Source organism: Asterias rubens, chromosome 8 (assembly GCF_902459465.1).
Source record: "Asterias rubens chromosome 8, eAstRub1.3, whole genome shotgun sequence".
NCBI classification, from domain to species: Eukaryota; Metazoa; Echinodermata; class Asteroidea; order Forcipulatida; family Asteriidae; genus Asterias; species Asterias rubens.
Genome location: NC_047069.1, coordinates 21,438,903 through 21,465,106, shown reverse-complemented (window position 1 = coordinate 21,465,106; position 26,204 = coordinate 21,438,903). Strand labels below are relative to the sequence as shown.

Here is a 26,204-nt window from a genome sequence, read left to right as displayed (position 1 = left end):
GGATCAAGTGGGATATCTGCTGAATTTGTTGTACCAATCTTTCAAAAGTCTTGTTCGCCAAACAATTGAGGGGTAAAACGTTCCTCTTGGCTTTGAGGTTCAACATTCCAGGAATTATGGTTAAAAATTAATGTACACTTTTTAACAAAGTGTACAATGATTATTAATCGTCATTGGTAACTACCAGTGTTTATTCCGCTTGGGTTCTCTGAAACAGACTGCTAGCTTAAATTTTGTTAGTTTGTTTGTTAGTGTTTGATGAGTGTTTGTTTTTTGTCTATTCGTTTTTTTAAACAAATTGATGAACAGTCATCTGCAGACTTTATTAAAACTTTCCAAGACTATTAATCATCATACTTCTTAATTGATTGACAATGAGCCATACTATAATTGTTCTTTTGATTTCAAATAGCGGGGGTGCTGTTGATTGTTGCCAACTACACGGGAGATCGAATCAACTTCGGTATTGCTGCCGAGAAGGCAAGGTCACGTGGTATCCATGTAGAGACTGTGACAGTAGCAGAGGATTGCGCCCTCACGAGTGTGGACAAGACAGCCGGAAGACGTGGACTTTGTGGCATTATCCTCGTACAAAAGGTAATCTAAAATAGTTTACATTAAACCTATAAAGATAGTCGTTAGGAAACAACGTTGTAAGGTACATCTGTTAGCCCTATAACTCTCCATTTTTTTTTTTTTTCAGAAAACATTTATGTTCACATATTCAGGCAAGAGACCAAAGTGTAAGGAATAAAGAATCGAGCAAATTAACCAAAAAATGAAATCCATAACAGTGTTAGATTGAGAAGTACATTATTGGATACTCGGATAACTTTATGTTTACACAAAGTTGAGTTGCATGCCTGTAAAAGAAAAGGTTAATTCATTATATAAAATATCAGTTTGAAATTTATGAATAAACTCGCCTTGGGAAATGTCCATGGAAATAGGTTAATATACTTTAAATCTTACCCCCTGATGTATAATTGATACAGAGTTAAAGGATTTACATCATGATCTTCTTTGAGAGTTGTAATCCTATCAAAAAGAGCTTAAATTCTACCAATGGGAGAGTTTGGAACGGTAGGTCATAGCCTTCGTTTCCGTTGTCATCAATTCTGTATAGTATTGAGTGGGTGCCTAAATCAGACCGTATCCGAATTTGCGGCTGCAATCATGGCCAATACTGTTGCTATGTGTATTATAGTACGTCCTGAACAATTCGGTCACGGCTGTAATTTCAAGAGCAATGGGTGTACCTGATAAGTCTGCTGCCACCTTGCGTCCAAGAGAGTCTCAAGTTTCTATGATACTACTCTGACACTCATTCCATGTAACAATTTTACCATGATTTGTGTATTGTTAGAGCATGCAATCCCTTAATTCCACAAGAGTGATTGATTGTCAACATTAATGCAATAATGGTGTTCTGATACTCAGCAAAAAAAAAAAAAAAAAAACATTACAAAAAGATATGACAATACAGTTTTAGGCGAAGTCTGACAGTTGTGGTAGTAGTACAAGTAGCGCTTACAACAATAATGAACACAAAAATAAAATAGTAAAACAAGTTTGAGGGATTTTAGTCATTATCAAGTAAAAATACAATGCAAAAATTAATTCCGTTTTTTTCCATACACAGTATAAAAAAACCCATCCCACATTGATTAGAGATGTATAACGCCCACATGTTGTTGGTCTTGGTGATGAATTGGTTGTAGCAAAACAACTTATTTGCAAGATTTATCCAAATTTGCAGACTTGTACTTTTAATTAATTGCATTAAATCTGACAATCAGATTGCCGGAGCTCTAGCGGAAGAGGGGCACTGTTTAGAAGAAATCGTCGAGGTCACGACTAAAGCTGTCAAGCACATGGGTAATTCAAACATTTCAATTATTTATTGGTTCATTTATTCATGCGTAGCGGTATATAAGTCATGTCATGTTTTAATAGTATGTGTCGTCATAGCTCGAGAAATGATGGACAGTTCGACTTGAACAACGCAGCCATGCGTATCCCACATAACTAAATTTCATAAAGCTGTCTAAGCACAAAAAGTGGCCGAGCATACACAATACGCCTACCAGGGGTGTGTTTTCTTGGTCTTGTTTCTGTTGAAATTGCCTTTGGTTAATCTCTTACCAATGGCCAAAACAGTTCTTGATTACAACCGCGAAAACGCACCCAAGAAAAAGATTGCCATGTCACTGCCTGTACTGCTGGTATTCCTTGTTATTTTCAATAAGCAAAAGTTTTTAGGAATATCTTCTGCTTAAATTGCTTCTATGAATTTTCCAATTAGGCCCAGTATGTATTGGTTCATTGTCACTCTTAATAGCATCATTAATAAACTATTAAGTGAGATATAAGGCATTGATTGATGTAGAAGCGAGGTTTCTGACATTCCAATACGTGATTGATTACATAATTTGTCCTTCAGATGAATTTAGTTCCAAAGAACTCACCCCATTAAACTTCATCAGCTTTAAAGGAAAGTTATCCATCTGTACTTAGTTTGAGAGGTGGGGGCAGGGGGGGGGATCTGGATCATTGTGTCTGGGGGAGGGGGTATCCCCGAATGAGATAAGTTTGGTCTCAACTCAATGTTTCGATTTACCTGCTCCAGGCCTAGTCTTTCTACTTTCACTTAGTGTAGTGGGGGGGGGGGGGGGTGCCAAGCTTTATAGGAATGTTTAAATAATAGTTCTATGTAGACATGTCTGTCGCATTATGGGTCGGGATAGCGTTATTGAAATGTATGTCGAATTGTTGAATAATTTGACTGTGCACTGTTTGACAACTACATTCAAATAATTAACTTAATATCTTGCAATCTCTCGAAAGCAATTATTCAAATTCACTTAATGTAAAGAGAACGCGTGCCCTCTGCGGTGAGAGTTCATACTTTCATGTACAGTGATGGGCAACTATGACGACATAGGCTCGTTCACTACCCCAATTAATTGTTGAAACTTTCTGTGTATCTCAATGTATCAATATTCTTACAGGAACCATCGGTATAAGCTTGTCTCCTTGTCACGTGCCTGGGTCTGGTGCCACTTTCCAAATCCCTGATGATGAGATGGAACTGGGATTGGGAGTACATGGGGAACCAGGCGTAAAACGGATTAAAGTAAGGATACACGGGTATTACAGCCATACCATTGGTATCATTTAAAACAAAAAAGGGATCATATTAAATGATTTATTGAAATATTATCATTTTCTAAAGAAGGTACATGTACCTTGGGTGTCTTGTATTTGTTCAATTCCAGACTAGAACTATACTTGTAAATTCTATTCTTTGGTTTGCTTTCTAATAACAGGTTTGTGAAGCTGACTCCATTACAGCTATTATGATTGATCACATGACCAGCTCCTCAACCAATAGCCATATAGACATCAAATCAGGTGATTAAGTAACTAACGGATGACGTCATTATTCTGATATCCATTACGAAGCGCCGTTAATTTGTGATATGTTCTCTCTTTCAGCAGCCGGGTGTCAAGATTATTTTCATATTATATGTTGTGAATTTAAATATCAGTATGCCCCTTTGTAAATAATTACCAACTATTTAAACAAGTTTATAGAGAAAGAATAAACAAAAACAACAAAACTAGCTGGGACAGATGTCTATTATGTGTATTCAGTAATTGACTTATCAAATAACAAACGCTTCAAGTTTGTACTTGGTATAGTTTGGGGATGGCCGTGTTTTTTAGTCGTAATGCCAAATGTTAAACAGTTTGTAGCCATACGAGTAAAATCACCTTCTCATTGTCGAAAACCCGAGATCTGATAAAACATAAATTAAAGTGTGCTCATTGAAACTTGATTTAGATTTTCTCTTCCTAAAGAAGACAAGAAACGAGTCATATAATTTCCCTTTAATGTAGACTCTGACCGCTATATTTTCAGGAGATAATGTGATGATTGTATTGAACAACCTCGGAGGTACGTCTAGCCTAGAGCTATGCTTGATGTCTCGCTCGATAATCAACTATCTAGGTAAGAATCACAACAAATACAAGTTAATTTAGATCATTGGCTAAACGTGTTTGCCAGCTAGCTGTTTGATATCATAAGGACTTTGCATCGAGACAACAGCTGTAGTATTGAGTTGATTCACATGTTTGTGGGGCAGATGTTTAGGTCGATAATTCGCAGAACTGTATCAGGATATTCAAATTGGGTAATTCCCCTTTTGGTTTACGGGTTGGGTTGGTCCAATCTTGAACTGTGGTTCACTGCCTTAAACAGAAATAAATCAAATTAACGAGGGAGCGGGAGTTTTCAATGTTTAACGTGTTCGTTGCTTTCTTATTTGATAAAATCCATGGGCCTAAGTGGCGGTCAACCGCTGTTGGTTATCAATACAAAAATAATACATCAACACAAAAAAAAACTTTCACTTTTATATTATACCGATGCACTAAAAAAAGATGTTCCAAGTGACTTATTGCAAACCCGTAGCACGTTGTCGTTTAATAAAACAGATATGAATTTATTGGTTGTGGAACTCGCAGCTCGCAGACAAAAAAAGTAAACAATGTTAATCATCTTCAGATATTAATATTGATTGTAGCATATCGAATCATAGCGCTGATGCATGGGACCTGTCTGAATAAAATGGTTGTTGTTCCCAAATGGATAAAGCATTTTCACCCATGTCACATTACACATTGTAGGCAACCAGTTATAGACAATCTTTATGAAGGAAATGCAGTCACAGTCAAATCATGTTACTTTCTCCGAGCCATCAAGATACTGTTAGAAAAATGGTATTTTGTGGTTTATCAACAGGCTTAAAGTGTTGTTAATATTTTATTTATGTATTGTTTACTTTTCGTAGAATCAAAAGGCGTCGTTGTAGAGCGAGTTATGGTCGGTCACTTCATGACGTCACTGGACATGGCCGGTTTTTCCCTTACCATCATGCATCTGGACGAGCAAAGAATAGCATGCATCGGTAAAATTTCATCTCTGGAATTTGATTAACGATAATGGTTTCATAGCTCGACAGAAAAAATATGTTTGTTCAAAATATGACTGCCACGCTTTGCCATTATCCAAAAGCTACTCTGATATTTCTTGATTCTCGAAAAAAAAAGGTTTGTAGACAAGCGAATGATTCAAACACTATAAGTAGGCAGACGTATGTCTCCTTCATGTCTGTTCTTTCCCAATATAAACATCAGCGTATGGTGAACCAATTCTCTTCAAATATATCAACTGGTTATTAACACTTTTAAAATGCATTGAATACCATTAACAAAGGCTGTATTTCATAAAATCTTTGACACATTCGTTTTATTTATATAATGTTGGTAAGTTGAGAACATTCACTGTCAGTCGTGTGTAAATATATCTTTAATATTGTAATGTCGATGACCGAGGAAGAATGGTAGCACAGTCGACAGAGTTACGAGTTACACAATTTCCAAATAAAAAATAATTATACCTAAACAAACAAAAACAATGAGTAAGATTTACTCATTAATTTATAATTCTGACCCCTCTTTGATAAATATATGTATTTTATTTTGTTTCAGACAGTGCTACAAACGCTATGTCATGGCATTGTCAGGATAGCTTAGTCCGCTATAAGAATCATGGAAAGCCTCGTGGGCATGGCTTTGTGGAATGCCAGGCAGATTCACAAGAACAAATAGTTACTAAGCGAAATGAGGAAACAAGTCAGGATAATGTTAAACAAGGTAAGGAGTCAGCATTTCTTGTTTTATTTCCAAAAGGAATACACATCACCCCGTGGAACGGTTGCAAATATATTATTTTAAAGTAATCCAAATCAAATTAAAATATTGATGACGAGTTTGTACAAATAATTAATTCAAAACATTTTGTAAAAATTAGGCCTATGTGTGCATGGATTTTACAAACAACATACATGTAGGTCTACTTTGTTTTGTTTTCACCAGAGATTTATTATTCGCCCAAGACCGTCCCTATACATTCAAATCAATATTCGTTTTCTAGTCTTCTATGCAACGGTGACAAATTTATTGCTTCCATTTGAAACCGATGTATCTTTAGCTACATCCAACAGTTTATGAGCTGAGCATGTAAATCTGGCCAGGTATATCAGTATTGTAAAGAAAAAAAAACACCATAAAATTGTCCTATTTCTTTCTTTAATATTTAAACGAGGTTAGTTAAGTGTTTGTTCAACAGCACGTTCCTTTAGTAGCATCACTTTACCTACATCTAAACAAACCACAGACACATATAAGACGTCACAAAGAAAACGTTACCTTGGTAAACCCAAGGAAGCAATCCACTTTATCAAGTCAGATAGACAAGATCTTACAATTTCCTAACACCGTTTCCTCTGCGAAGGATTTTGAGTGAGATGGTATGTCACATCCATGGTTATATTAACCCAGTATATTATGCTGTAGGGAATCATCTCAGTTCAATCAATGATTTTAATAATCATCTTCTTATAATTTATTCATGTTTTAAATAAACTGTTGATCTTCTTCCAATTCATAATTAATAAACTCAGATCATTTTAGTTATAAGCACTGGATGAAGTTTAACTTGATTTGGATTCTAACTATTTAGCTATATCTAAAAAAAATTGAATCTTAATTTTTTTTTCAAGTAACCTGAGGTCAAGTTTAAATGTCAAGTTTAAATATCGGTTTTTCTTTGTTATTTTGTTGAATTTATTTTTGCGTTCATAAATTACTTTGTCAACAACAATATATGTAATTTTTATGGTCATAAATTACGTTAAACAAATTAGGGACGAAACAAAGTCTCCCCAACGTAAAACTCACAATCTTCCCGGAAGTTCATATACGCACGAGACTTGCACGATCTATTGTTAATTTATTTGATTTATTTATTTGTCGTTTTGAATGTTATTTCGTATATGATTTTTGTACTAATGGTTTTCCTTCTGGACCATAAGTGTCAGCACACACTGACTTTACCTCCACTATTCCTTTGTGCAGAGTCGTATAGCAACCAACTTAGTTATAGTGCAGCGGCTTAGCAAGAAAATTGTGCACTTTTTTAGAGAAGCATGAAACTTCTAACATAGTTAGGTTGGACCATAAGATACATTTTTAGATGTGGAGGGAAGTCAGATTTGACCTCTGATGACCTTGAGAGGTCAAAATCCAAAATGGCCGCCAATCCGCATGGTCTAATGTAAAAACACGCTTAACTTTTGAACCAAAACGTCTAGAAAAACGCTTAAAGTGTCATTTCCAACTATATTGGGGATTCCGATTCATTTGGTAAGACCACCAAAACTTTAGGTTTTGCATAAAGGTCAAGGTCAAGGTCAAAATTTACCAAAAAAGGAAAATTTTGAATGTTTACAACATGTTTAGGCATACCGATTTATTTGTCATGTTAAAGGTGTCATTTCCAACTAAATTAGGGATGCCAATTCATTTGGTAATGCATGGGAGATCTCAAATCTCAAAGATATGCATTTAGGTCAAGGTCAAGGTCAAACAAGGTAAACAAAAGGGGTGTTTGTTTTGTACACGCTTATGCTTGAGAAAATTTGTCAACTACAGATGGCACAAAGATGTGCTTACCAGTAAGCAATTCTATGGCATTGGGTCCAGTAGACTAGAATGGCTATTTCAAATACGACCTAAAACCTAGTTTACTACCACTATAGTTATCAACATCAAATTAGCACTGTCCATCTTATGTATATCTAATGGTAACTGACAACATCTAACAGTCTCCAGAACAAGAGCACAGTGCAGTGCACTTGAGTGCAGCTTTGACACATCAGCTGCAACATGTGCATCCTTTCTTGCAGCGACCATGGATCAATTCATGGCATGATTTTGATTCTTCCAAAAAAGTGGTCCAAATAGTCTGCCACCAAGTTATTTCGTTTGTCCAGCCCCAGTCAGATGGCTCTGGCATCTCTGGATCATTTGCCAGTGCCTGGTTCCGACAGTTGGCCTGGTAACAAGTTCCTTTGATGTGCTGCTTGAGTGCTGCCCATGGGTTGGGGGAATGTTCTCCAGGGTTCTAGACTTCTGTATGAGGAGCTGGTTTCTGGCATCATTCACTTCCATGCTCTCACTGGTTAGGTTGTACATCGGCAAATTGCTGTAGCAGTGACATAGATCCTTCACTGACCTCACTTGGCATGCATAGGAGTTCACTGAAAGCATCATTCACCTCTAGGAAAGACTTCCAAGTTTCCCAGGCAGTCTTCTTTCCTCTGCCTGCGAATGAAGTCACAGTGGCACACCCAGTGAACGTATGGAAGACTGGGAGAGTGAGGCACTGTGTCGGACACATTTTGGCAACCATTTCATGAACAGAAAGCTTGATCCGACACCAAAAGGCGATCCCCAGCTCTTCAGGAGTTGTTTTGCTGAATGAAGCCACACCCAGTACAGCCACATCAGTATCAACGGTACACGTTACCTTTTGACATCCTGTTTTGCACAGCATCGGCCACATGCAGAAGTTAACGAGTCTCAGCCTCCTGTTGTGAGCATGGGGTAAGGCGGGCCAAGTGTGACTCAGCAAGAGAGCAGAGTACTCCACTTCCTACTGGTCGTGTGACAGGAAAGCAAACAATTCGGTTTTGTTCTCTTTGACTCTAAGGAAGGCCTTCCGATTTTTGGAAGCACAGTAGCAGGATTCACCCTTTTCCTTGTGCCTTTTCCCCTCTTCTGTCTTGTTGAGGCTGTTAGGCTATTATGTAAGTATACATCCCAGACAAGGTCGATACGGATGCTTTTCTCGAGTTGAGCAAAGATGTGTGGGGCGAACCCTCTTTCTCCAAACTCTTGTTCCAGGATTAAGCATTTAAACCACAGCTGTACCGTCAAGAGTTATTGCATCGGCCCCCACAGGTGCACAACTGTTTTCAAGCAGATCAGATTTCAGGCAGCGAAGTAGATGTGCTTAAACTCCAATCCGCATTTTACCTCAAGTTGATGGAGCTGGCGGGCGGCCTGGTTTTCATTGGAGAAGAAACTGTCCGTGTCTGTCCCGTGTCTGACACAAGATGTACAGCCTCGGAAAGAGACCACAGTCACTCTTAAGTGCTGCGAGCTGTGCCTTCTGTTTTGACATAACCTTGGCCGATGGCCTACTGAAAAGTGATACTTTGTCTGAGGAAGTGTTTGTGTGACTGTGTTCTAAAATGGATTGCCCATCTCTTTGAGTACTGTCAAAAGTGCCTTCAAAAGATCCCTCAGGGTTGCTGCTTACACTCCAGGTTGCTGGTGTTCAGGTTTAGCCACACCATTATTTTGCTTTGTGACCTGTTTTTCAAATTCTGTAGTGATCCTGGCAAATTTCTGTCCCTGCTACCATCCAGCGTCGTAGTGCACCTGGATTGCCAGTCGGTCCAAAAGCCCCGCCAGAACCTTTCACCATTGCATTGTTCTGCTCATGGCACTGGTCAATTGCTGTAGCAGTAGCTATTGCTATTGCTATTGCTATGGCAGAATTTGTTGCTGGTTTTGTGCATCACAGACAAGAATTCTGCTTGGACACCTGGAAGTTTTTGCAGCGAGAGTCGTCATGTCACGGATGTGTACGGAAAGCCATCTGGAGTAGTGTGCTTGGTCTAGGGCAAACATCCAGGGCATAATCTGTGTCAGAGATTCTACGTACAGCTTGAAGTTACCTACACGAAGAGACCTGATGTACCGCAGTAGAAGAAGCTCTAACGACAGGCTCTTGAGCCAGTAGTCGAAGTGGACACAATCCTTTGCTTGCCGTGTGCACCACTCCTCAAGAGGCGGACTGTCTGGCTTAATGGCATCATCACCATTGTAAGCTTGTTGGAGGAGTGTAAAAAGGCTTGCAGCTTTGACCTGATGTGCATGGCTGGTCTTGGTGATGTGTCTGGCACGTATGAAAGAATTGGCTGTTCCGGAACTTGCAATGTCAGCCATACCAGGGCTTTTGTCGAGCCACTATCTTCAAATCAGTCTCCCAGCAACTTTAATGTGGCCATCTCGCTGTGTGAACGACCCAACATGATTACGAAACGATCATCTGCTCTGAGTGAGTGTCTGGCCAGCTAGGTTCACTGAACTTGTTTTGCACGAGCATACAGGGGTTGGTCAGGTTCTGAACCAACGTCAAACAAAACTTAACAATGTTCATGGAGTGCCGTTTCATTGCCCTGGAGTGAACATTGTTAAGAAACAGAGGCAGCAGTGCCTTGATTGCGGTGGGATGACAATGCCCTGTGTGTCAACATGGTAGGCAGACTATACGATATCCAGCCATCCATGGTAGACTCTTCAACAGCCGTCTTGACTTTGCTGAGCCATGGATACTCATCTTCTGTAGCAGATGCAGCTGCCAAGAGGTTGGAAGGCCTCACGGAACTTTGTACACACAGCGCACTCGAGTACTTTGTCTCGAGGGCAGCTGGTGGCACAATGGGCTGATGGCATAGGTGGTACTGACTTGGTGGAAGAGCCACCCTGACTAACCACCGGTACACTATGTTCAGTTCCACCCTGTGTGTGTGATGTATGCTGCATAAGTGAGATGCCAATGTCGTGGAAGGAATCTTTAGCAGTTGCAGGCAGAGCTTGGATTGTGGTCGATGTACAATGTAGTCCACAGCTCCTGTTGTAAACAGTCCAAGACGCATCTTTGGCAGGCACACTACATTTTCCACCCTAAGACCGCTGGCAGACACCATCTGCAATGTTTGATGAGTGTTGCAAAAGCCTGTCATATAGGAGACACATACTCCCAGATTGAGGCTTGTCAACCAGCCCTCTACTTTGGATTGCTGCATGGACCTTGGGATAACTAGATTGGGAGTGGAGTTTCTCAGCAGCATCCATGATGTGCTGAACTTGACTCCACGTTCCTTGCATGCTTCGCGCGTATAGTGCCCACTGACCATGCTATGCATATGGCCAGTTACAAGACAAATAATGGAATGTTGCTAATTAGTGGAATGAACTTACTGAAAGATTAAGATGAGGGACTATATGCAGGAGAACCACCCCAAGATACATTTTAGAATATAGGGGAGAACACATGACAAATTAATGGCTAAACATGTTGTAAACATGCGAAATTTGCCTTTTTTTGGTAAATTTTTACCTTAACCTTGACCTTTCTGCAAAACCTAAAGTTTTGGTGAGCTTGCAAGTATTACCAAATGAATTGGCATCCCCAATTTAGTTGGAAAGGACACCTTAAGGGTTTTTCTAGACTATTTGGTTCAAAACTTAAGCGTGTTTTTACATAAGAATAGGCAGATTGGCGGCCATTTTGGATTTTGACCTCTCAAGGTCATCAGAGGTCAAATCTGATTTCCCTCCACATCTAAAACTGATCTTTATGGTCCAACCTAACTATGCTAGAAGTTTCATGCTTTTCTCAAAAGTGCACAATCTTCATAGTATGGGAGCTTATCCGCTGTACTATTAATCAGTCTTCATTAATGAAGCATTACCATCTAACCAGTGTAATGGAACACAACCATTTGGGTCCTTATAAACATAAACACGCCGTGTACACTTCTAATTAAACATCCAAACTTTGGATCTCTGATATTAATATATACAGCGCGGTATATCAGCTCCCTTTACAACCTGTGTACCGTCGACTCTATCGTCAATTTACTGCATAAGCTTGAGTGGGTCCATGATGTATGGTCGACTCCTCTAGAATTGACTTGGACCAAACAGACTGCGAAGGTTTAACCGGAGGCGTTAGGATGAGAGAGGATGAGCAACGTGTCGTGTCATGAGTGATCTTTTTCCTGCGAGGTGGAGGGTCTCTTTGCAAAACGTGGGGGAAGAGAATACACAAAAAAACAGGACAGAAAAATAGAGGCGAACAGGTGTTTCGTTGCCATGGCCACCGTTTAAAGAGTGTTGTTTTCCTTTTGGGAGTTGAAAACCAGTCACGCGATAACTTGGGAAGACATTAATTGTCAAAGTGAATCGTAAATGATATTCTTTGAAACTACTAAGTCTCTAAATCGTACATCCCTAAATCTTCTTTGTTTTCTTTCTTCTCTTGGGTTTCCTGAAATAAAGATTCTCATTACCAAATAATTTTCAGGTATAAAATTCCGAAATTATATAACCATCAATAATGCTTAATTACTTCCTTAATTAAGTTGCTGTGAAGTGTTTTTACATTATATTTGTCTTTCCCCGTGTTTTTGTGCTTTATACATGCTCTAGGATTGTTATCACCATTATTTTCTGCATAGATGAAGACGCTATTCCCATCGGGGGAAGGGGTATGGTCCCTCAGCCTATTTCCGTCTGTGATATTGATTTGAAAGGGCTGGGGATAAACAAGATGAGACTAATCATGGGGAAATGCTCGTCTGATTTGGCAGTTGCTCCGATCCGTGTTACTAAGGTATAGGTAACGATTGCTATGAACCCGTCAAGTGTCTCCCTGAATCGCAGCTAGATTGTCCGGGAACTTTCTGTCTCTTCATTGCTGTACAACCTTGCTGTCAAGCATTGTGACATTTAACGAACTCTGGTTCTTGTTATTTTTTAATTTGGTTTAAGGTCGCGCCCAAAGTGTAGAGGATTGATTCGATGTACATCGTTCGGACACAATACACACTAGACTGATACACCCTTCGCAATGAGTTGCTAGGAACCGAGGCACTTAATGTATAGACGCTATCTTAATCGGAATCCCGTTTTGTAGAAATGTGCAGCTTGCTAAGCCGTGAAAAGATTGTAACTCATCAATATAATCCTAAAATTATACGTTTGCATAAAGAGACAGCCCTGCCCTCGTTTGGGCTAGTTTGAGTCGGTTTATATTATACTCTTGTTATGGTGTTTTAGGCAAAATCAAATTGAAATTCTTAGGATGTTTGACTGAGAAAAGTGACCTAAATGGTGCCGAAGTACCAGTCCGCTTTCCAAAAATGGAGAAACAGTTATATTTGTTGCATAAATTAATACGTGAACTTTCTCATCTACAGGATCGTCAACTAGACTGCTAAAAGTTGTGGTTTCTATTTGTGAGTCTCTGATTGCGTCTGAAGACAGACTGAACGAGTTAGATAGGTCTGGTGGAGATGGTGATTGTGGCTCCACTATGCGGCGTGGTGCTGAGGGTGAGAGCATGATGTGGTGATTGATTGGTAGTTTCAACATTGCATTTTACGTAGTCCAATCTTTATCAATTAGTATCACGGTATGGGCGCTATTACCCAGAAACGTACAACTTGGTTAAATTTGGTTAAATTAATCTAGTGTTCACCCATCTGTTTATATTACTTCAAAAAATACAATTCGAAGAACTGTGTCGCTCAGCCACCATCTTGGTCCCAAGTATGGATTTAGCAAACAGTGATAAAATACCAAGAAGGGATCATACTATTCAGTATTTTTTTAAGGAATACAGTTGTTTCAAAGGAAGTGGCAAGTTGGTTGTGTATTTTTTAAGAACATTCAAGAAAGCACCGTTTCAGCAGCAGTGAAGACACTTTAGCCAGATCCGATGACTCTGAAGTAGGAACTCTTAATAATGGACAAGTCAAACACCCTCTCGGTTACTTCAATGCACAAACCTCATACTTGAGACCTCAGTGAGACTGAACATCAATCATCAAGAGATAATGGACCATTGATAATGGACCATTGATAATGGACCATTGATAATGGACCATTGACAAACCGACTAGGATTATCATGCCCACTGAGAAAAGAAGAAGACAAAGACCCAGAAAACGGGACAATTTTACTTATGAACGTGTGCTTTTTACTTTCTAGATGCTAATTATGCTGACAACTACGCTGAATTAATTTATACAACAATAACGGGTTTATATTTTAACTTTGTGTATACAGCTATATTGAGTAGTCGTGATTCTCTTGTTGCCATGGGAACTGTTGAGATGATTGGCGCCCTCGCCGGTATAGTTGGTGAGAGTATGGGCGGTTCCTCTGGCGGGGTGAGCAATCCGAAACGTAAACATACAAAGTAACAAAGTACCTCATTGTCCGTCACTGTCTGTTCAAAGAGCAAATTTATTATCATTTTACTCTGTGACAACATCAGTGAAAGTAGCGGAACTATGTCAGTTCAGTTTGATGTCGGGTATTCTTCAATTGAGACAGTCAAAATAAGCAGATATTTGTTGAGTCTTTATAATTGCTTTTAATCAACCGTGACTGTGACTGTATTTCAGACATACTGCACTTAAGTATCCTCTTGGTTGATAAGTGTGCTGTAATAAGACTTCGATATTGACCATTATGAAAACCTCCGGGATGACTGATATGTTGATATTAACTTCAAAATAAGTGAGAGTTCCATTTGAAATATTCATTTTGTGAATAGACAATCGCCAAACTTGTGGGCGTTGTATCATTAATATTGATTGATTTGGATGTCTGCTATTTTGGAACCAAACACAAATTATGCATGAATCTCACTTCATATTCTATGAAGATAAATGTTGACTCAGTATTAATGGTGAGACTGTGAGCCATGCAGTTAAATGGGGCACAACCTGGTTGAATGAATACATTCTGCTTGCTTTATAATGGTTGTTTGATTAGTGTGCAACCAACCGAAATATACCAAGGTTCTGTGCTAGGTCCCCTGTTGTTTACACTGTACACTGCTCCACTAGAGTCACTAATTGACAATCATAATGTTCATAAAATGTTCTACGCTGATGACACTCAATTGTATATTGCATTTAAACATTCAGAAGCACGTGATGTTATTACTCAGATGGTTGACTGTGTTCAAGCAATTAAGGAATGGTCTCAAATCAACGGTCTTAAGCTCAATAGCAACAAGACTGAATTCCTTCACATATCTTCCCGTTTTCGTTCCACAGATCACATATCATTCATTGATTTAGATGGCATACAGGTTAATTCTGTCAGGAAGTGTCGTAATTTGGGTGCAATATTTGATGATAATTTCACTATGGACAGTTTTGTTTCACAGAAATGCAGATCAGCATCTTTTGCACTTCACAAAATCGGGAAAATTCGCAACCTGATAGATAAACACACCACTGAACGCTTGATTCATGCTTTTGTGGTGTGTCATCTTGATTTTTGCAATAGCCTCCTTTCTGGGATCTCGGCTCGTCAAGTGCAGAAGATGCAGGTTGTGCAGAACTCTGCAGCTCGTCTTATTTATCGTATCAGGAAACATGAACCTGTGTCTGTTATTCTAAGAGACTTACACTGGCTACCTATTCACTCTCGCATTTCATTCAAAATATTGTTGTTAGCATATGAATGTTTTATGATTTTGCGCCTCCTTATTTGACAGAGCTGTTAACATTGTACACACCTTCTAGAAATCTTCGTTCTAATAAGAAAAAGTTGTTTATTATTCCACCAGTGATAACCAAATCATATGGTGAACGCAGCTTCGTTCACACTGCCTCAACCTTATGGAACAATCTCCCGGAACACATAAAAAACATTGATTCTATTATTAGGTTTAAGATTGCTTTAAAGACGCACTTATTTATCATTTAATTCAGTACGTCTTGTCTTTGTATTCTGTTGTGTTTTTCTCAGAAGCGCTTAGGGACATGTTTGATTTCTATGTGTTATGCGCTATATAAGAATGGTTAATTATTATTATTATTTTACCAAAACAACTGGAACGTTGACTCATTTGAAACAGACTAGCCTTTAATTAATAGAATAATAAAAACAGAGTCACAGTCTACTGGCTTGTGTCAAACCGTAGGTCATCATTTTTCATGACATGCCAAAGATGGCTGTTTCTAATAAAGAATACATAAATACAAGTTGCAATTTAAAATTAATATATGCTGTGAGTAGCCATCGTGGTTTTCACATTGGTCGAAAACTTACTTCAGTGGAGAAATGTCATTTAACATATCAAAAAAGACGGACAAACATCTGACATAATATAGAGTTTACTTTGTTTAAAGGCACTGGACACCTCTGGTAATTGTCAAATATCAGTATTCTCACTGGTTGTATCCAAACATTTCAATTCAGTATATTATCAACGATATCGGCCTCTTATATAAAGAATCTACAACAATTAGATAATGTGATTTATTACATTAAAAGCGGGGAAAAAAAATTGATTTTAAAAAAATATTTCAGAAAATCTAATACATATCAAATAAAAAAACATGACGATCTATGTATGATGGCACGAAAGAATCAACGTTCCAATTGTCCATTACAAATCCGGACACCTGGTGGGACATTACATAAATTACCTTTTTCTCAAAAACTATGTTACTTCGGAGGGAGCCGTTTCTCACAATGTTTTCAACAGCTCATCAAGTAAGTTTTTAATGACCAATTGAGTAACAATTTCCACAGATTTGTAATCTTATACACATTTTGGGATACACCAATTGAGAGTACTTGTCTTTGACAATTATCAAAGGTGTCCGGTGCTTTTAAGTGCCGATTTACAGAATGACTGGTTTGAAAGCCTGCTGGAACTGTTAAGCTTCGGGGTGTTTGGTATACTAAGTTAAATTAGCCGGCGGCTACAATGAAGTGAGATTATCACACATCTTGGGGATCAAGAAAAATGAAACAATCAAGGGGCAGATAACTGGCCTTATCACCATTACGACAGGGGAGCATATTCATACTCTTGAGGTGAATGCCTATTTCATGAACATTGGTTGAATTGTTAAGTATCTACATAAAGAAAATGTTTATATTAATAGATTGGACTCAAATTCTCTTAAGGATAGTTAGTTCCATTTCTAACTTATGTGTTTTCATACCCCCATTAGCTCTACACGTTGTTTCTGACAGCAGCAGCTAGACGTCTCCAATCTCATCCTGAAGCAACTCACTGGGTTGACGCTCTTGACGCTGGTATTCAGGCTGTATGCAGGTGAATAATAGACAAGACCGTTATTGTCAGGCAGTGACGGACAGGGTGTAGCTACATTTTGACAGAGAAACAGTCCTTTGTTTTCAAATTGCTCACAAGACAAAGAAGCAACTGAAAGTTCACCCTTTATTGTGTCCTTAGAGTAATGTGTATACACATTGAACTGCACTGTATTATAGCAGGCAGACCATAGTGCTCAGCACATTTTGCCTGTTTGGGAACTGTTTGTGTGTTAAAACGATTCAACAAGTTATCGTATTTTCTGTACTTTAGCCCGCAGAAATAAAGAAGAGAGTGACAAAAAGAAGGACGACATACAATTAAATATGTAGCAGCACAATAGACAAGCCATTCGAGCAAAACAATTAAGGAAGAAACTGATCTAAACAATAGTTTATTTGCATTCCTACTTTCACCCCCCCCCCCCCACCTTGTTGCAGATATGGTGGAGCGGAGCCTGGGGACCGAACCATGGTAAGTCACGATTGACTGTCGTTATTTGTCTGTGTCCTTTCTTGATATGCATTTCGGCATCTCATCTGCAATGTTGCTATTTCGCATTGTTCTTAATGACATCGACTGAGATACTCCACAAGGAACCTACAGGTCTGGTCTTGCCTCGACTCGACGACCCAATATTTCATGATTCTTATAAACAAGCCTCATTATTTTTTCTTATACTTGCCATAAAGTGCAAAACCTAACCTATGGGACTTGCATCTCTCACCATTGCAATTAGAATGATGTGTGTAATCTCATGTTCTACCTGAAGCACAAATTGAAAAGCACTTACCTCTTCCGCTCCACTAATCGTTTGCAAATCATTTATGGGACATGTCACTAATTTTGTGGACGGGAAGTTGAAGTTGATTTATTTTTATTCGGTCTTTCGAAGGCCAAGCGCGAACTTATTTAAGTTTGCTGTTCTTGATAAATGTAAGGGTACGTTCGTTATACAAGATACCCAAACGAGTATCTGAATCGCTGAGTTGTATTAAGATGTTTGCATTTCGATGACGAGGTCGTGCAGCATACTCATTCAGCCCAGTAAGATGCCTGTGATAGACTCGGGAAAGTACTGAGTATCATAACGCTTATACAAAACTTATGTTCTTTATCCCCGATGCAAATTTATATCATTCAGCATAGTTGGTTCGTCTGTTTGTCTGTCTGTCTGCTGTCCTATGTATGTCTGTTTGTCTGTCTGTTTGTTTGTTTCGTCTTCGTATTGTCCTAAGTAGGTCTTAGTACCTTGTTATGTATTTTGTTGTATAAAGGCAAGCCGCTACAAACTACCTGGCTTATTTTGAGCCTTGCTTCCACGCGCTCTCCTGCTATGGTTATTCCTTTTCTGTCTTTCAGTTTATGCATAACTAAGTAGTTTTGTCATTATTTTTTATGGAAATGTGTTAGTGGAAATAAATTTGAATTGCATTGAATAGCATTTAACTGCATTGAGGGACCATACAGCTATTACGTTTGGCCCAGATGTGATTCATTTAATTAGTGTTGTACCAGTCAAGCTCCTTGTCGATTTAACTTCATTCCTTGCCTCACTCGAGTGAACGATGTCAGGATAGAGGAAATCTCCTTCTAAGTAAAGCACTCCTCAACATAAAGTGCAACCAACCAATGACATGTGTTTTGACTATACGTACTCAAACATAGTCAATGAACAGGAACAGAAACGGTTCATGCTTTTAATGTTTGAACTACATGTTTGAACTATAATGTTTGAGCTATGATGTTTGAACTACATTAAACCACTGAAATAAAAATAAGAAATTGTCATCCATCAATCATTTTGAAAATGTCAAGCAGGGATATGCAAGCCTTAGTATATAAAACGTTTGTTTAGTCTCAAGGTTGCTAAATTGTACATGTTTTTCGTCTGTTTTATGTATGGTCTTAACTTGTTTGCCTTTTCACTTTTAAACGTTCGGGATGAAATGAAACCAACATTGATTCAAGCATGTTCGTAATTGAACGGTGTGGTGAAGCCGTATGAATGGATCGTGAATTATGCGTCTTCAACCAGTTGTTGAACTCGACTGTTGATCCCGTTTTGACCATTGGCCTTATATTGTTTGAAGAAAATTGAAGCAATTAGAGTGTGGGCCTCATAACATGTAAACTGACCAAGACTGTTGAAAAATTATTTCATAGTTAATTTCTGGAGTTCTGTTGATCACAATCAAACTTGTACCATAGGCACTGTTTAAAAGGTAATACGGTTTTTAATAGTGACAACAATGCGAGATTCAACCATTTCTTGAAAACATGGTGCAATGAAGAACCTATTGAGATGGTTGTCGAACTATTGCCGTTTGAACAACGTTTAATACTTGGTGTCGACTATTCGAAGACATGCGGAATAATTCATACCAAGTCTTCAATCCCAATACTCCAAACCCCGGGTTGTGTTCCGGCTCCTGGGATTGTTTGGTGTTGGATCGCTGTGCTAATAAGTGCACATTGCTCCTACGTGGATAACGGAGACCAGGTCAAAGCCGGAGTGTAATCCTAGGTTTGGAAAAGGCCCATAACTCTCGGATTGTGATAATTTCATTGATATATTTATTTTAAATATTCTGAGAGTGCAAACCACCTGAACGAGAGTCTTCAAGGAAAACACCTTTTAAAAGCATTACAAAGATCAAACAACTTCCTGAAAATAGCACACTCTTCTCACAGTTGATTTGATGGCTAGATCCCTATAACCAAAACCCATTTTAAGTGATTGTTTACACTCCCGCCTTTTTAAGTGTCCAGAGTGGTGAAGTGTCTACATTATCACCGTTTGCTATTAGCTAAAAGAAATGCACTAAGTATGAAACAAAGTGTAAACAAATTATGAGCAGATTGAATTAAGTGGTTCTGCATGATAACAATTCTGTATAACTCGGGTGATGCAGGCTTAAACACTACCAGTTTGTTTCATAAAAAAAACAAAAAAACTATAGTGCATACCACTTTCATTTAATACTTAAACGTCTATTTTAACTTCATACAGCTGAAGTTGGGTGCATACTTCAGACGCGCAACCGAAGTCGTTTTTTTCTGCTTGCACCTTGTTATAATCACTTTCTGTTAAAGGCACTCAGCACGTTTGTTTTGTTCAAAGACCAGTACATGCACTTGGTGTACCCCAACGGTATGCATACAATAACAAACCTGTAAACATTTCGGCTTATTATCAAAGTTGCAAGAAAATCACAGAACAAAACACTCGTGTTGCGCAAGTGTGTTCTTTCATGTTTGAGAATGTGTTCAGGCCTGAAGTCATTCTCGGGTTTAATTATTTTAAGAGAAATTGTGTATTTCTATAAAAACGTTGTTACTTCAGAGGGAGTTGTTCATCGTCTTACACTACCAACAGCGCCCATATGCCCGTTACCATGGTAATTTTTATGCTTATACATGTAATACTATATATTTGTTGAGTAAATTTTACTAAACGTGGCCTTTCAGAGTCCTTGCTCGGCGAAGAGCCTGTTTCATTTTTACTCTTCGCCTTAATGGTAATGGATATTTTCAACATGAACCCAGACCAAAACGCCTGCATTTTTAGATTTCAAATCAACACGTTGTGGTTTTTTAAACAAATTAACCAAAAATCTAAATTATGATTTGGGCGTTGCTTTGATTGATTAATTCATGATTAGGTAAAAGGGTTTACTTTGAAGGGAGTGGAGCCAGATTTCCGCCTTGATGTCATTAACATGAATGACATTCCCTTCCAATCTATAGCTTTTATTTAATGTCTACCCACGCGCTGGTAAAAATACTCAGTGCGTTGATGGACTTTTGATAAGTGGCAGAATATTTCACTTAATGGGATACTCTAAAATAAGTACACACCTGTTTCCATTAGATCACTTTTTTTGCTTGATCTGTGACACTATTACACTTCCTTGAACAAAACCAAACAACAACCTCTATGATTTTTGTTCTTTCCAAATTTGGTTTAAAAGCGGTTCAGTTTTGTCAGAGATTTTGATGAGTTCCAATGCCACAAACGAAAAAAAAAAAAAAAAAAAGCGGGTCTTCAAAGTTCAACTGCTATTAGCATTCCCTCAAATTTGAAATGTTACAGATGTAATTATTTCTTGTGGATTGGTATTCCGCCATTATTTACAGCTGCTTCATTTCATAGTTTATAAAGTTAACATTTTCTCTCTCCGCATTTTGACAGCTCGACCCAATGCACGCTGCCTTGGCAACACTAAAAACAGACCAGTCCAAACAGGAGGTATTGGACATATCCCACTTTCGGCAAGCCGTGGAGGTAAGACTTGATTCAATCATGATTCAATCAATCACATTTGTTTACTTTGGAAACCATGGCATCGTATTCATGAAGCACATCATCAAACCAGGGATAAAATCAATTGAACAATTTCATGCCGAAATCACCAATCAAATGGCTTGGGCCTGTGAATATATGGATAGCTGGTGGGTTCGGGGGGGGGGGGTGGGGGTGTGGTGGGGGGAGGGGGCAGCGCGTGTTTTGTTATACGTATTGCTTGATGCCACACGAGACTTTAAAGTGCTATTCACACGACATCAATTTAACTGTGGTCCCTGGCTTAATTTTAGCAAGGTTGTGAGCAGCAGTGTTTGACAAGATTTTGCAAGAGAACTCGGATAGTAGACAAAATAGTTGTAAGAAAATGACAACCGTACTACAATTTAGCAATGGACCCTTGCTAAATTTGAGCACTAGATTTGCATTGGTTCCGGACACGCCCTTCACTTGGATGTCGGACCTTCAATCACCTTATCAATTATTTGAGGAACCTGGTTTTGTTTTAGTCACTCAGAAGGGAGAGGAGCGGGGGGGGGGGGGCTCAAAGATTACATCAGAGAAAGCGACTGCACTGAATACAGAAGAACCATGTATAGTAAAAATGTAATCAACGTCCCTAGTTGAGATAGGCAAAGTGTTTTTACAGGCCAGCAGGGGGAAGCATTTTGTGGTTCATTGGGCAAACTCGACGAGTTCGACCTTGGCGTATAAGATGTAATTGCATTGCACAGAGTATGGCATGTTCATGTAGTGATCCAAATAATTATTGGACAGTGTAACCGGGGTAACTGTAGTGACGTATTACCTTAATGTTGTTTTGTGTCCCCTCCATCCGCAGAAACCACATTTGTTTTCGTCGATAACTATCATGATTATTATTAACATTATATTGAGGTATGTTTAGTCATTAGATTTTTACCCAACATTATTCATTTTGTTGTATTACCCAGTTAGGGATAAGACTTACTGACTTCTATTTTTTTGTTTAAGACATTAGGGACGAGACTTCCTGACTTTTATATTTGAAGGGATCTTTTTTGTTGTATTACCCATCAGTTAGGGATAAGACTTACTGACTTCTATATTTGAAAGTTTTTTTGGGTGCCCGGCTCATGTCAGTTAGTGTTGTATTGACTCTTTTCAACACACCACTCAGACTTCATTATTGCAGACTCATAAACCACACTATCCATGAGGTATTGGTGTTTTATCATTTAGTTTGACGCCGCTGTCGTCAAAGTAGGGATATAGATGTTCGTATGTTTATCGGCGTCCATGTTTTATGCATAGACAGTAAGTGAATCCGTTAGTTGTAATGTATTCGGTGGGTTGAAATAAATCTTCAAGTATCCAGAGTCTTCATTAATGTGAATTGCTGACTTGCTGACAATACCAGAAGTGGCTTTTCGTATGGTGAGAAAGCAGACAATAATTTTTAAAGTGAACAACCTAAAAGTCAAAGAACGACACTTCCCAGCCCCACATCACAGTCCGCCGTTGTGAACTCCCTTGACCGACGGAGCCCAGATTAGAGCCTTACCCCATTGCCGTGGTTTGAGCAGCCCGATAGGGCCTATTTGATCAGCACATGTTCATCTTGTGACTATGATATCGCCCAACCCCACAAGCTCAACCTTTCCTTAACTAGGCGTTGAAACAATGCTTGCAATTGTTTATTTTGTTTTATTTTGAAACAGTACTTGTCATAATTCAGATAAACTTCATTCTCAATTTTATCAAATCAAGTCAGTTTTTTCAGACTAGTCCCTTTAATAACAACATCAGCTGCTTACATTATTATGCGTCCTATTTATAAAACAAACTAATAACTAATTTATGATAAAAGCAACCCCGCATTTCTGTACTGTCCATTATTGTACGAGCTCGCCATGGCTGAGCGATGCATTGAACTCGGGGGGGGGGGGGTATAGAACGCTTGTTTGAGCCCCAGTCATGACGTTCGCGTCCTCAATAGAAACTCTTTAATCGTTTCGTATCGCCCATCAGGAGGAAATAGAAATAGGCTACATGCAAACGTGTATTTTGTTATATTTTCTCCGGTATGACTCATATTACATATACATAATTTGCATAAGCTGTATTCGTCTAGTGCGTATCGAAAGCGAGAACAAATCGAAAGAAGACCATCGTTTTTTTTAAAAGGTCTGAATTCTTCTTTGAGGACACACAACACGATGTCCAACCTGGGCAACCTTTTATATCGCTCAAAGGGCCTTTTCAAACACAATATCAACCTCTACCATCGCAGGTACCCATTTATACCCCTGGGTGAAGAGAAGCAATTATATTAAAGTATCTTGCTCAAGGACACAAGTGTCACGAAATAACCCCCACTCTTTTCTAAAAAGAGCCATCTGGGGGACAGCTCGAAATGTAAAAAGTGTTGTTTTTCACTCTTTAACATTTAGAGAGTACGGAAAGGAACATTTATAGTTGCACGTTGAGACTTGAGACTGACAAAAGAGAACTGTATATCATAATTACTTCAAAAGTGCAATGTATAATTTGCAAACAATCAAATTATTTAAATGGCCAGGTACTTCATGGTGGTGTGTCCATGCATGAAGCCAATGCATGATTGGGCTTGTGATGTTTATAAATAATAACCCACCGTTTGTAAACGGAGTTTGTTGTTGTTGGAGTTTTAGCTTTCCTTTGAGAAGATCGGGATATCGAATTCAAGATGACTGGATAACTCATTTCATGAATTTCCTCGTGTCTTAAACTATGGGCTATTATAAGACGGTGATACTTCGTTAATGCTTATCATAAAAGTCAGAAAACAAGAATACGAAGTCGATTTGAATTTTTTTGGAAGAACTTCATTGCAGTTGATGAAGCAGCTTGTGAAAATTGAACGACGTTAAGGACTGATGTCTTTGATTTGTTGCGTCTTTATATCTGGTTTATATAGATTGTGCCAATTAAATAAAAAAAAATTTCATCGTTTGTATTTTAGTTCTTATGTTCTCTCTCATAAACAGAAGTGTTATCCGTGGGTACTGCAATTCATTTTTGTATCTCGTCTCGAAACATCGGTGTGTTGTTAAATAAACACATTTGTTTCTTAGCTTCGGAAGTACTTTTACCACACCCTACAAATGTACATTGGAATTAATTATAATCTACACCTTGGACCTGAAACATCTACCACATAGAAACACGATCTACCATATACTCATCAACCTTCACTTATTTGCTGCCCAACCTTTCAGGAAAAGTGTTTATGAGTTGATGGATGATGGTGTTGATGTCGTAACTTGATTCCATTCTGCATCTACTAATCACAATGATTAATGTCATGTAATATTCGGTATCATTATTCACAGCTGCCGTCTACCATCTGCCTTGATTGCAGATTCTTAAGATACATGTCTTGCTGATGAGAAGGGTTTATAGCTGCTTAACCAAATGGCTGTTAACAATCTGTATTATTCTCCGTTCAAACTGTCTCTATAAATCTACACATTGTTTAAGAGACATGCAGTAATATTGCATGATATGATAAGCATGGACGCCGATATGCGAGACTAGTATATTCCTTTTCGTGACATGTCCCTTTGGCGGTACTGCTGTGTTTGTTATTTTAATCTAATATTGTTAGTGTTACTTAATTGTTGAGACCAGATGTTATAAAAACAGCAAGCGGTTTGTCGAAGGAAAGGTTTTTATGACTGGATAAATGGTTGTGCAACTCAGCCACAACCTTCTTTTGCAAACTGTTATTGTCCTATTATTTAGTTCATGTGAGCTTGTCCTGCAAGGTTCATTAAACGACGTATGTTTAAAACCCTAAACTTCTTTAAGACTTATCTTCCTTTAGCGCCTCTAGGGAGGTAATTTACCTCTGGTTAAGACATTTGGTTAAGACATGTATCTTAAGAATCTGCAATCAAGGCAGATTGTATATTGTATGTTGCAGGCTGCACTTTGTGTTTTTGTTGCTACCCAAAGATGCCGAATTCCTGATGTTGTCAGTGATGTATTATCCATGCATACCCCCTTCCCAAATTATGGATTTATTTATACCTGTAACCCACTGTGGATACATCTTAAACAAGCAAACATGTTTCTTGAAGTCATTCTTGTATTGTTTTCATCCCCTAGGCAGCGGAAGATAAAGCGGTAGAAACTGGCTTGATGCAGGCTAGAGCAGGACGAGCTAGTTATGTCAACCGGGATCTAGTAAAGGAAGTAGACCCTGGGGCACAGGCAGTTGCAATCTGGCTCCGTGCTGCATGTCGAGCTTATGACGTTGAGTAAGGCACTCTTCTCATCCCATGCTGTTTTCATAACATTAGAAAAGAAAAACAAATATTTTCTCATGTAAATTTATACAGTTTTCAATCATACCGTTCAGGAAATAGTTATAATTAATAGCACTATATTTAGCTATATCAGGGATGCCATACATCGGATAAATTAAGTATTTTGTCAATTATTTTGTTTCACTTTCTTTTGCAAATTATACAAGTTCTGGTGCTGAGGCACCGGAGTGTTGGTTCGAATCCCGGTCGTGACACTTGTGTCCTTGAGCAAGATACTTTACTATAATTGCTTCTCTTCACCAAGGGGTATAAATGGGTACCTGCGATGGTAGAGTTTGATATTGTGTTTGAAAAGACCCTTTGAGCGATATAAAAGGTTGCCCATGTTGTATACTCCTAAGGGAGCTGAGAAACATTTAAAACAAAAATGGTGTTTTTGGCCCTACAATGACGGCACTAATGTAAAACGCATTGATACGGTTATTGTGAAATGCTCTACATAATAATTGGTTGTTATTATTAGGCTCAGCGCAATAATGAAAACCTGTAATTGGAGACATTATTAAAATTCCCCTCCCCCCTCATTAAAAAAAGAAATAATGAGAAATACTAAGATCCCCCCCCCCGAAACATCAAACTGTTATAAAAATGTTTAAATTGATTAATATGATTGTTAAACCACATCTCATTTCCCATTAAAAATGAATAAATTGTTTCCCCGCGACATATAGGCCTTCTGCCAGTA

The 26,204-nt window shown here is 38.5% G+C and overlaps 1 protein-coding gene across 1 annotated transcript in view; it reads left to right on the top strand.

The window, feature by feature from the left end:
- Positions 1-25,683, top strand: part of LOC117293352 (triokinase/FMN cyclase-like) — a 33,467-nt gene extending 7,784 nt beyond the window's left edge. The window contains exons 4-16 of the mRNA XM_033775644.1: positions 413-597; positions 1,800-1,878; positions 3,012-3,136; positions 3,330-3,414; positions 3,926-4,015; positions 4,860-4,976; positions 5,560-5,724; positions 12,969-13,103; positions 13,840-13,943; positions 16,758-16,861; positions 17,302-17,335; positions 21,057-21,149; positions 25,299-25,683. Of these exons, the coding sequence (XP_033631535.1) occupies positions 413-597; positions 1,800-1,878; positions 3,012-3,136; positions 3,330-3,414; positions 3,926-4,015; positions 4,860-4,976; positions 5,560-5,724; positions 12,969-13,103; positions 13,840-13,943; positions 16,758-16,861; positions 17,302-17,335; positions 21,057-21,149; positions 25,299-25,454 (1,472 nt within the window). The 3' untranslated portion in view covers positions 25,455-25,683. The remainder of the gene's footprint in view (positions 1-412; positions 598-1,799; positions 1,879-3,011; positions 3,137-3,329; positions 3,415-3,925; positions 4,016-4,859; positions 4,977-5,559; positions 5,725-12,968; positions 13,104-13,839; positions 13,944-16,757; positions 16,862-17,301; positions 17,336-21,056; positions 21,150-25,298) is intronic.
- The last annotated feature ends 521 nt before the right edge of the window (positions 25,684-26,204 follow it).